This window comes from Homalodisca vitripennis, chromosome 3 (genome assembly GCF_021130785.1).
Source record: "Homalodisca vitripennis isolate AUS2020 chromosome 3, UT_GWSS_2.1, whole genome shotgun sequence".
Lineage (NCBI taxonomy): Eukaryota > Metazoa > Arthropoda > Insecta > Hemiptera > Cicadellidae > Homalodisca > Homalodisca vitripennis.
Genome location: NC_060209.1, coordinates 114,038,002 through 114,051,194, shown reverse-complemented (window position 1 = coordinate 114,051,194; position 13,193 = coordinate 114,038,002). Strand labels below are relative to the sequence as shown.

General features: G+C 32.2%; 1 protein-coding gene across 1 annotated transcript in view; it reads right to left on the bottom strand.

Annotated features, from left to right (window-relative positions):
* Positions 1–2,195: 2,195 nt before the first annotated feature.
* The window catches only part of LOC124358322, a 34,281-nt gene continuing 23,283 nt past the window's right edge, over positions 2,196–13,193 (bottom strand). The window contains exons 6-8 of the mRNA XM_046810621.1: positions 10,103–10,294; positions 6,458–6,722; positions 2,196–3,646 (exon numbers count right to left, since the gene is read on the bottom strand). Coding sequence (XP_046666577.1) covers positions 3,380–3,646; positions 6,458–6,722; positions 10,103–10,294 — 724 coding nt within the window. The 3' untranslated portion in view covers positions 2,196–3,379. The remainder of the gene's footprint in view (positions 3,647–6,457; positions 6,723–10,102; positions 10,295–13,193) is intronic.

Here is a 13,193-nt window from a genome sequence, read left to right as displayed (position 1 = left end):
GACGATAAATTTGTTGTATTATAAATTATGTAACATATAACGATGGAAAATATCCGAAATACATTATCTTTTCAATAAATATTATTCTTTACAACATTCGTTTATTTTTTATGTTATAGTGGTTTTAGATTAAAAACACACCCTTAACAAACTTTTCAAGGCAATTCTGATGTATTATTATATTGTTTTTATTATTAAGATAATTATTTTTGAAAAAACCTGATATATGAGAGCAACTTCAAGTAAAATTTGCACAATTTTTGTAAGTAACAAACTATTAAACCAACTCAATTTTGAACATTATAGGTTTTGGCCAAACCGGATTATTATTGAACCCATTTTTGTTTAACCCATTTAGTGAACGAGTTATTAATGTGCAACCGAGATTGAAGAAATTGTCTTACAAACTCGATATCTGTACTTAAATAATCTGTTGTAACTTACCAATTTTAAGTAGCATTATTAACTATTTAAGCTGTAAAAATAAATTAGAGAAAACTGTATTCTGTATTGTCAAATTGTATATATTTACACAAAACTACGAGTATATAGCATTAATAAATGTCTAGTACAGTTAAATATTTCAAAATTATCGCAATATATAAATTAAACTGGAAGTAAAAAAAATATTATTCTATCCCTCGGAGCGCTGGCGTTTCTCATCAACAATACATATTAGTGTTATTTGACAGTCAGCTGTGAAATACTGACATGAATCTCTCGCCGTTTGCTTAAAAAATCTTATCTAAATTAAATAATGTCACATCACAAGTATGCCTTTTTTGTACACAACGCTTACTAACGATCCGAACAATGAAATAAAATATTTTAACCAACCTATGTTAAATTGATATGTTTAAATACTTTAGTAAGCATTACATGACTTATTTTTTATGTTTCTACGAATATAGTTGTAAAGCATACAATTCATGTGGAAAATAAATTAGTTTAATTGAATAAATTTTAATTATTATTGTTAAACTCGTCTATATAATCATTAAGTTACAATGATCTAGTTATTATGCTAATAAATCGTAAAATATACTAGCTGAATTGTTCTTAATTTACTATGTACATTGGTCAATGACCAGATTATCATTGCTTCAGTAAATGTTTATGGTAATTTTGATTTATAATTCATTACCAATTTGATCAAAGAACTATTTACTATGTAGGTGTTTCTTCTGACAACGAGTCAGTCATACAAACTGTTAAACTATGGATTACAGTATAATACTTCACTTGTAAATAGCATGAAAGTTTTGATATGAAAGTCTTTTGTAGGAAATATAAATAATTATAAAATTTAAATTGTTTTGTAACCGGAAGAAAATCCTATTTATTTTAGTCCCAGGAAAATAGGTGATATCATTTAACCAAATAGGTTCAAGCCCCAATACACTTATTTAAAGGCCTCAAATTCAAGTAAAATTTGTACATTATAAATTTTGTTATTATACTTGACATATAGTGAAAACTATATACATGTTATATACACAAATCTTACAATATGAATAATAAGAAACACCTACAGGTGAATATAACAATATAAGCTGAAAAGTTGTTTCGAGGGAAGCGAGCGAATCAGTAATAACTTATTTTAGTTACTTCCACTTTAATTAATATACAAGATTTAACTGTAGTAGTTATTTATTAATGATATTATATTTGTGTGCAACTTATACAATTCGATAAGAGAATGCAGTTTCCTTAATTGTCCAACTAATTTTGACAATATACGCATAAAATCGTTGGTCTATCTATAATGTGATATTCTTATCTATCGTAAACTGTAACAATAAAATCATAGCTATTTTGAGGCTATTCAGTTTAAATATTGTAGATCTGAGCATCAATGTACAATGTGCATGTTCAGAAGTTTTACAAATTGTAAATTAATCATGTTTTAATAAAATCATATTTATTTTAGTACCAGTAAAATAGGTGATATCTTTTAACCAAATAGCTGTAAAATGTAACTGTTGAAACCTCATAAAAGGTTCATTAGTACATGTACATGTACATGTACACCTGTACATGTACCTTTATGATTTTACAATTGATTGAAATTATAATAATTATATTATTAAAATTAAGAAAATGACACATTGTAAATTATTTTCTATTAAGTAAATTCCAATGTTCTCTCAGAATGTCTTCAAAGGTGAGGGCTCCAAAACACACCAACTACACTATATAATTCTAGTTGTTTATTTATTTTTGAACAGTCTCAATAAAACAGTTAAGAAGTACTATATTACGTATATATTATCAAAAAAAATTTCTCTAAGTGGTTTTGAATCATCATCAATACATCAATACAATCGTTCTATTTATTCCTAAGGAATAATAAAGTGTTCTACTTATCTTCTAATAATGGCACGTAATTGTAGTATATACAGTGTAGTATAAAATCGGTTCCTTTACCACAACCTCAATTTAGGAATATATTAGAGTTGCTATATTCTATCACTTAAGTGAGTTTGTAAGTACATGGCAGTTGTACTGGTATTTACTCATATCTCGGCTACGCTAGTTGATACTATCTGACACCGAAAGCATAACATTCTTGGTGAACAAGACAAGCAAAGCTACGGCAAACTGTCAGTGTGAATTGGAGTACACAATACGTAATGTGAAACTGAAATCGAGCTAATTACAAATCCCTTCTTTCACAAAAAGTTGATCCAAAATACAGTCTTCTGTAAGAGTCCGCTATATAGGCAGCCATATTAACCCCATAAAAAGAACGTAAACCTTAAGGTATGAACATCAGTGTTTAAACACTGAATGTTCTTATTTTTAATAGTGGAATTATGGAAATTGTTTCATTTTAAAGATCCTCATTTAGGATTTTAAGGATGTAATTTATAGACGTTCAGAGAAAACATCATTTTTATACGTTGTTTTAGTATTCAAAAAACCATAACACATTAAAAAAAATCAATCCTGCTTATGCTCGCTGGTAAGATCTGTAAAACTAGACGTATTCCATAACTATGACAAACAATAAGGACGTAACAATATTTTAAGTTAAACATTGTTCCTAAGCGGTGAAATTTAAAACAGTTTCGTTACACCCGTTTCTTATTCGAACAGTATAAGATACATAGTTTTATTTTATAACAATTATTAGATTTAATATACTGTAAATATATTAGCCAATCCTTCAATGCGTCATTATAAGATGAAAACACGTGTTACTTACTAAGTTACAAGAATGCTATCGGTTATATGTATTATTAATGACTATTTTCAACATAAGGGGTTTTATTGAAACTATTTCAAAAACATTATCTTAAATGAAATTAATCTTGAATTTGCTTATCTTATTACAGGTATTATAAAAATCGAATTCGGAGAGGGTCCGTCAATTGTTTCAGTAAAGATTAACAGGGAAGAGGTATCGGTGGCCGTGCAATGGGGTCAAGTGAAGTTGGTTCGTCTCAGGATCAAAGAACACTTGTTTGAGTCTGGCCTCTGATCCTGCCGCATCCTGTTGATCCTTTCCTCCTATCGCTACCGCTCCGGGCACTCCGCCCCCTTGGACACCTGCGATGGCGGTTGCGATGGGGCGAGCGACGGCGAGGCCTCCAGGACCCACTATAGCCTGGCCCACTGGCTTGGAAGACGCCACACCACCCGGCTGAAAGAACACTGAACTTTAAAAAACTCAGCATCGTTTAATATTATATGTAGCCTAACCATAACTTACGCAGCAGAATTATTAATATAATATAGCTTTCATATCTAATATGCATTAGGTAGATAATAAACATATGTTGTACAAAGTTTACAATTTCCAATGTACGATAGTATACTGAAAATTGATTTTAAATAAAAAATATTGTACTATTTAGGAATTATACCTAAACTTAATAGCCTATAGTATTTAAGAGGCTTTATAGAATTAACTATTGGTTCAATCTCAATAACATTGACTTGATATAGGCAGTTTAACAACTAAATTCATACAAAATTGTATGGCCCGACCAGACTTTGTTGTAGGTTTGGAATAGAAAAGCATTGTGTTTATGTCTTCCAAACAAATGCTATATCTTTACTCGCATGTATGTTCTCTTTATAACCTATGAACGTATAAATAGTTAGAAGAGTTTTTTTCAATTATCCTTAATTTTTAAGAATAGAACCTTATTGAACTGAAAGCGGAGTTAGAGTATATTAAAATCATACCAAGAAGATATAATGGATAAGTAAATCATTGCCTTTGTAGATATGAGCAACATTAATCTTTAAAATATGATTATGTTAAATGTAAACTATATGTTTACTTTACTTTTCCTTATGAATGGCCATGGCACTTATGAATGTTGTTATTTCATTTACTAGAACTGACACTATATCTTTTAATGGTTAAAAACATGTATAATACTTATCTTGCTTCTTTTGCTAATGAGATAGGAATTTGCCCGACAATGACAAACCTGTGGAGCACAACCGTTAGACCTAAACTGCTTTGTCGAGAAACTGGTTCGAAACGACTATTGTTCTAAACACATGGGCGTTACACCATAACAAGAATGGGGATAAAATCAGGGCCTGTCGATATATTGTCAAGAACAAAAACTAACAGATTCTATGAAGTTTAATTCAATGGTATTTTTAAGTACTTGAATTTTGTTTTTATTTTAAAATATATTACGCATATTTAATGTTTTCTGTCAAATTAAGCGCAATAAACAAAGAGGGAATTAATATTTACATACAATCTGCGATCTCAGGAAACGTTTTAAAACCAAAAATTATTTATATTTATAAGGTCCTAATAGAAATACTAATTTGATCTTTTCTTATTGATTTCATTTGTAATTTGAAATTATTGTAATGCACATGGTTTCGCATATCTGTATTAGAAAAGAAATGAATGATATATTTCTTATGCGGTCATTAGGAATATAACAAAATGAACATCTTAAAGATATAACTAACTGTTAAAGATTTACAAGAGCAGTTTTGTAAACTTCCACATACAATAATCTGGATTAGTTGAAAAGTATTGAGTTGTACTTTACATAATATTTTTTGCCGTGCTAAAGAAAATATAGTCATGCTATTATAGAGGCAATAACCGATTTATATGACATTCGTGCTTTTTATCGGTGACCTTCTCACCAAAATCCGATAATTATGGGGCCTTGTGCGTGGCACAAAAATGGGCGTTTGGTCATAGCTTGTAGCGTATCATTCAATTCGTCTGTCGTAACAATTTTTAGAAGATATAACTGGATGTATATAACTTCTTTACTAGAGTTTTGAACTTTCAAGATGCAACGTGTTGTGGTTCAAGTACTCGTAAATATAATATAACTGTTCTCCGTTACAACGGTTAAGAGTTACAACAATACAGCTTGTAAATGTTAGTCAAAATTAGAAATCTGTTTGTTTATTTATTCATAAAAATATAAATATTCACTACGAGAATGACCGTAATTCTTAAACGGTCTTTACCATCACGTTTTCCTAGTCATGATCAAGTTCGATTTAGGAATCAAAGGAAGTGGAGATCAAAACACCATATTCAAAACTGCTTTTTTTCAAATCTAGATGCATTGTGATTGCACGGTCTTTAACAAATATGGAGCGAATTTCAACATTTTAAGTGCAGTGAATCAGTGCCAAAGTTTTAAAACTTCAATCCTGAACATCATAAGAATGGAATAAATAGTTCACCGTTAAGATCCAATGGTAATGATGGTTTCCTTAAAACTAACACTACTAATAAATACATTGGTTTTTATTGGTAGATATCATATGGAAGAAATATTAAGCAATTAAGTAGTTAATTTGCCCCTCTGGAACCAAAGAGCTGGGGATTCCAGTGTCAAAATCATTTTATTGCCATGGCATACATATGACTGAAATTAATCAACAGTGATATGAAATTAATATAGAATAAATGATAATACAAGACTGTTCAGAGGGCTTTCGAGTCACGAGAATAAATATAGAAGTCTTTGCCGAAGATCTCCACATAGTAACAGAAACGTGTTATATCATTGATTGAACTAAGCGTTTCAGCGTTCAAGCGTTTAGTCATTTTAAAGGGTAAATCAGATCTAAAATTTGGATGTTGTATTATAATATTGTACTCAACTATTTTCGTGTGTGTTTTGTAAACTACCATATTTAAACCAGGAGTACAATATTCAAAAACTATTTGACATTCGTGATTTTCCATTCATCGAATTTATCAAACTAGGATGATTAATAATTTTACATTTATGAGTAACATATTAATTGAAATTTAGTGTAAACTAATAATTATTTATTTTTGATTAAATATACTATACTATAACATGAAAATATGGAGTGTTGTAAAACGTTATTAAAACTTGTTTGAAATATGTATACAATTCTTTGCCAAGTTTTCTATTCCTATTCCGAAAATACAATTGTACTGCACTACAAAACACATTTTGAATTATTATAAACGTACCCCTGCAATTGCCAATCCCACAGGCTTGGCCTCTGCTACGCTAGCATTTTCTGGGGGTGGGTTGATGGCTACACTCTCGTTGTCACCTTCCTCCTCCTCCTCCGTTGCCATACCCACATCCTCCTCCTCCTTAGCGCGCAGGGGAGGCGGGCTGCGGGAGATGGTGCGCTGGCCTCCGGGGTGGATCAGAAGGAACTGCCCCTTGGCACCTCCGTAGTACGCTAGCGACTCGACTGGGCCCTGGGACCGCAAACCTTGTCCGAACCTACATAACATATACTTTTGTCATACTTGTATATACATTTATCCTTACCCTTTAAAGTTTTTGCAATATTAAAACATTTAGGATAACTATATAGATTTTTCACTTTGTGATATTTGTGTTTATAATTTATCCTGAATATTTTAATATTGCAAAAAACTTCATAGGGTTAAGAACGAATCATTAAAAAACGATTTAAAATTAACTTTTCTATACTTGGGAAGCCGTACAGAAAGCCTAGAGGGGATTGAAAACTGAAAACAATCCATTTAGCTAGGTTAAAGTTATTTCTGTTGCAATTGAAAGCAACCAATAACATTATTTAAGGTTTAAATAGTTTTAAACCTCGTTGACACATCCGATCGGGAAACATAGAGAAAAAAGAAAGAAAATTCGTACAATCATATTGGCAACATTTGCAAAACAAAAATACGATCACGTGTATTATGACATAACAATATCAGAAACTGCGTCAAAAGTGTATAGTCGAATTAAAATAACTGACGTTGAAGCTTCAATTTTTAAATTTTGTTGAAAAAAAATGTCTGTGCAAGGCACTAAAAACCTTTTTGTCTGTAAATAAAGAGTTATTGATATAAATAAATACTGAGAAGGAGATTTCAGGCGAAGCTCCATTAATGGCATAAAACTTACTTACATATTATGTAGTAAGATGTTTATTAAACATCTCACCACACGGCCAAGGTATTATATTGTATCATATATTACCGTTATTAAAAAGCTTCTTAGTTGATTAAAGTTGGTAAAATAAGGAGGTTGGAAATAAGGATTTCTCTCTTTTCTCTCCATGAATGCTTCCGTCATTTTCACTTTATGTACGGATGCTAATGCGCTATCAATTGTCTACTAGCTCAAGCATTCATCTAGTGTGGATGAGTTGCTAAGAACTCACTCAACTATCTATAGCAAAGTTTCGCCCAAAAACTGTTATTCACTGAGCCCTAGCGAAACCTATCACCCGAGGGTCTGGAGCAATTTAATTTCTATCTGCCGGGCTGTCCGCACGATATCTCGAGAACAAGCTGAAATATGAACTCGGAATCTTTCATGAAGCTTCATTTTTATGTGAACAACATAGAATTCAGTGATGATGACGATGATGCAGTCGATTTCGGTGACAGTGAATATTATATGAACCATAGGATTTGGGTCAGCACTAGCGATATTTTTTACATTGACCTTATGGATAATAGTTATGGCAACCAGAAAGTTGCAGAATAAATACATTTTTAAACAAACTGAGTACAACACTTACGAAATTTTACACATGCAGTCTGACTACTCAACTACATATATCATCACCTTGATGTCTTAGTCTATATGTCTTGTATTATTTAAATTCTGCTATGAAAGCAAACGTAAAGAACAGAAGTGTGAATACATTACATACCAAGGTATTTAGAGAAGGGTTACATTTTGTAGACTTAAAATTTGCATGAAACTTTATTAAATAATCAAAAATTAGTTTATATGATGGCGCTGTCCGTCCATGGGATTTGGCTGGATGTAGTTGAAGAATCACTCAGCGGGCTGGCACAATTTCTAGTTTTTGCCTACGGGGTTATGTAATAGATTTTTCCTCTATGATCGTCCGTCTGTCTGCACGAATAGAATGAATCAAGCTATGAACATGAAATTGTTCATTCAGCCTCAGCCAAGCCTGTTACGCGACATGTAGTGTGGCATACCACCTTGTTGATATAGTATATTTTGAAAAATATTTCATCCTCAATTCCGAGTAATACTCAAACGATATACACCCATCGAGCATCGTCTGATCTTTTCCCAATTTTCCTTTTTTTATACTGAAGCGATGTTTTAGGACGTCTAATTATCCAGGAAAACACGGAATTAATGCTTTTCTACTACATGTATGGTCTGATGGGTGACGGAGTAGTAGTTATAGATCCTTAGGTTTAAATTGTGTACTTTTTATAAAAACTTTGTTTTTAGGAAAAATATTATGCATATTTCGGAGATCATTGCAATTCTTGTATAATGGAAGGAAAAGGAACGAAAATTAAGATTTCGTTGATGCTTGGAGCCCAGTTGAAATCCTTAACGTACAGAACAACTTTGCCAATTTGGAAAACCTTCTTCCAACTTTTCGTAAGGTAACGGGCAAAGTTTTTCGTTTTTAGCTATCCCAGGCTCAAAACTTATCGGTGTATTATCAATTTTATACTTTTATAAGTGTATTAAAAAATGTGAAATTTAAGAAAGCACATCTTCTTAAAGGGATGTTTTCATACTTATAACCGATAAAAGATTTTAATGATGTATTATATATAATGATTTGTATTATAAAAAAGGCATGATCGTAATAGATATGTAATGCAATGACACTAAAGATTGATGAATTTATGACATATTTTGATCAGAAAATTTAAATGATTACATGTTGTATAAATTTGTGTCATGTAAAAGGAAGACCACCAGTTTGTACAGGGTGGAACTTGTAAATATTTGTTCCTATTGGTAATTAGATTAATATTCAAACCTATGCGTTCAAAATATTTAAATATAAATTCAACTTATCCTCAATAATCTCAGTTTTTCATTTTAATAAATAAATGAGGTAAAACATGTGGCGAAACTCAAGATACAAATAATTGTTGCTCGAGCGGTGCAATCTCAATCAATACTCTAATTTAGTCAACTGCAAGTATTATGCAGAAGTGTACCAATAACCCATTTTATGCGGTAAGTAAATTATGTTGTTATGAGTTAGTGAAAACAGCTACCCCATCTCCAGGACTTTCATATCAGCTTGATATTTTTGATAACATTTTATTTACACTAACAGTTTTTGTTTAACTATAAAAGTAACTAAAATAACACATAACTACTTGAATATGTATGAAGATATTCTGAAGAACATTAATCCTGTTGGATATTTTGGTCCTTGTACACCCTCGTATATTCTTTGATGAAGCCTAAAAAAGATGCTTTGTAATTTAATCCATTTTGATTTTTTTCCAAGTAATATAGAAAGTTAAATTGGCCCTCCGAGTTAGAAAAGATCATGTCAAGAAAAATATGTAATTAAGTTAGATGTCTTTAACATCTTAAAGATTTGATATCTTGTTGTATAAATATTTTATTGAAATTCCAATTCTATATGAACTAAAATACTGATTTATTAATGAAAATATTGTTCTTTGTTTCAGCTTTAAATAAGTGGGTTATTTTTGAATATTTTCTGCTCATACCAATCGCTTTAATGATTAGCTGGAAATATCTAACGTGAGGTTATAATAAAGTGTAAAATACATTACACTACTGACAATTTTGATATTCTATAAGTTATTCCAAACCATAAAGTTGGTGTTGAAGTAGAGGACCATCCACCAACACATTACTGTCGACAGTTGAGTGATGGGGCGACATGTGACTTGGCTATGGGGATAGATGAAGCAACGATTGGCACAGCCCCACATGCGCTAGCGGCCTGCTTGCCATTCAACCCCTGCTGACAGCACTTGCCACACACGACCACTGACACTAGTTCAATGTTACTTTTACCTCTGACCTGGAATCCAGCACTGGCTGCACTTGAACAAGATGTTCAATAATTGTATCGTGCGTATTGTAATAATGTTTGGATACATTGCTAATTATGAGGACTACCTGAGATAAAAATAAAATATATTGGACTTTCGGCTTACTCTTTCATTAATAGCTATGTAAGATCTGAGCTGAGTGAGTTAAGAACAGCTTAGCGAATACAATTTCATAAAATAAATTTGAATTAATTATTGCTATAGTCTTAGTTAAAACAAACATTTGGAGTTTAGCAACTACCGTGGAATTTGTGTAACTATTTTAAACAATATGTTTGCATGTCCTTTGTATGAAATATATTGTAAACAGGAAAATGGTGCAAAATACTTTTGGACCTCTTTATACTTCGCCTCAGGGCTGATATATTATCTTTACAACGACCCATGATGTTATAGTGCTTCATTTATTTTAAATTAATTTTGCATATCTTTATCGATAATATCGTTGATTTAGAGTAGAAGGGGCACATCTTGCACGATTTGTAAATGCATAGTTTCACAAAATTTGATATGGACGTTCTAAAGAAAAGATGTTATCTGGAATAATCCGTGAGCATTTTGGAGCCAGGTTTCAAGAACAATTCAGTACTTTTAGAATCAAGACATAACGTTTTTAGAGTACCTTTTTCTACCCTACTTTACGATAAAGGTGAGATATTTCCAGATTGTGGGAGGTGCTAGAGTCTGAAATTTTCAGAGACCTGGACCTTCCCGAGACCGAAATCTTCTAAATGAAGGAAGGTTTTAATTTCGTAAGCTACTATTGGCTACGATCTTCTAACGACCCGAAAATATCAATGGAAAACCGCCCAAAGTCCAAGAAGATGTAGATGAGGGCTATGCTTCTAAATGCAGAACGTTTCAGGAGACCTTACTTCATAAAGTCAAAATATCACTAAAGGTAGAAATCTTACAGATTCCAGGAAACATCAGGAGCTAGGAGCTCATATCAGAGTCTGAAAATTTCTAGTAGCTGGAATCGTTCTAATGCCACAAACACTGAAAATGAAAGCTGGAAGTCCTAGAAGTTTTTAGTGTACCAAAAGGTGGAGAATCCCAGTTTCAGGAATATTGCGTTTATGGAATATTCTAAAAGTCAGATTCTGCAAATATATAAACTTTTCAAATTGAAACATTTTTAGATGCCAGAATCGGACAGAATCCGGCGATATCTAGAAGCTATGATCTTCTTAATGCCAGCAATGTCCAGAGGTCTAGAGATCGCAATAGTCGGGGATCTCAAAAATCCAGCTACAAAAATATTTCACATGCTGAAATCTTCCGAAATCCCGGAACTTCCAGAGTGATAAATTGTAAGATATTTATCTTCTATTTTAACTTATGTATGGCAAAGATTATGAAAAAAATAAAAAGATTCCTCCCATTCAACCAATTTTTATTAACCTTCTTAAGAATCTACCTTGTGACTTCTTAGTAAGAGAAAGAACCACAGCCTCGCTGTGTTTACGGAAGAGATCAGATGACAAGAGTCTTTTTCTTACTGTCGGAATGGGTTATGTATCTATTTGTAACTTACGTAGCAGCATACGTTACGTAGTAGTTATGCAGTACATGTGGTGTGTGGAATGAGGGTAGAGACACCTATTTATAGATATGCCAACTTGCAATAATGCTCCTAGCTGCTTTGACGTATAAAGCAATAGTATAATCTAACATTGCTTGGTTGTCATTGTGACCGAGGAAAATTTATTAATTAGCCTACTTAACAAAACGTAACCGTTATTATCACATAACAAACGCCTTTTATGTGGCAACAATTTTGATACAAAAACTGAAATTGTTTATTTGTACAAAAAGAAATGTTTTACATTTCAGTTCATATAAGAGTCACTTAAAATCAATTTTTATATAAAACATAACTGATGGAAATCGGTCTGATACAAGTCGATAACGCAATAACCATATTATAAGATTTTAAATGTCAATAACATGCTTTCGTATGTCCAGCACATATTTTGTGTGTCTCATCTGCAGAGTATAGTATTACTACTACTAACAATAGTAAAACACAATCGTCCAGCTATATCAGCTCGTTGTCAGAAGTGTGCATCATACTGTCTCGGTACAACAACCATATGCATATTATGTTATATGTCATATTTCAGTACCTATATCAAAATATATTTATAAAGCCAGCGCCGGTGTTGTTAGTCTGTTTGTGGAATATTACTATCCAGCTATATCAGCTCGTTGTCAGAAGTGTGCATCATACTGTCTCGGTACAACAACCATATGCATATTATGTTATATGTCATATTTCAGTACCTATATCAAAATATATTTATAAAGCCAGCGCCGGTGTTGTTAGTCTGTTTGTGGAATATTACTATCCAGCTATATCAGCTCGTTGTCAGAAGTGTGCATCATACTGTCTCGGTACAACAACCATATGCATATTATGTTATATGTCATATTTCAGTACCTATATCAAAATATATTTATAAAGCCAGCGCCGGTGTTGTTAGTCTGTTTGTGGAATGTTACTGTCCGGCTAGATCAGCTCGTTGTCAGAAGTGTGCATCATACTGTCTCGGTACAACAACCATATGCATATTATGTTATATGTCATATTTCAGTACCTATATCAAAATATATTTATAAAGCCAGCGCCGGTGTTGTTAGTCTGTTTGTGGAATATTACTATCCAGCTATATCAGCTCGTTGTCAGAAGTGTGCATCATACTGTCTCGGTACAACAACCATATGCACATTATGTTATATGTCATATTTCAGTACCTATATCAAAATATATTTATAAAGCCAGCGCCGGTGTTGTTAGTCTGTTGGAATATTACTGTCCGGCTATATCAGCTCGTTGTCAGAAGTGTGCATCATACTGTCTCGGTACAACAACCATATGCATATTATG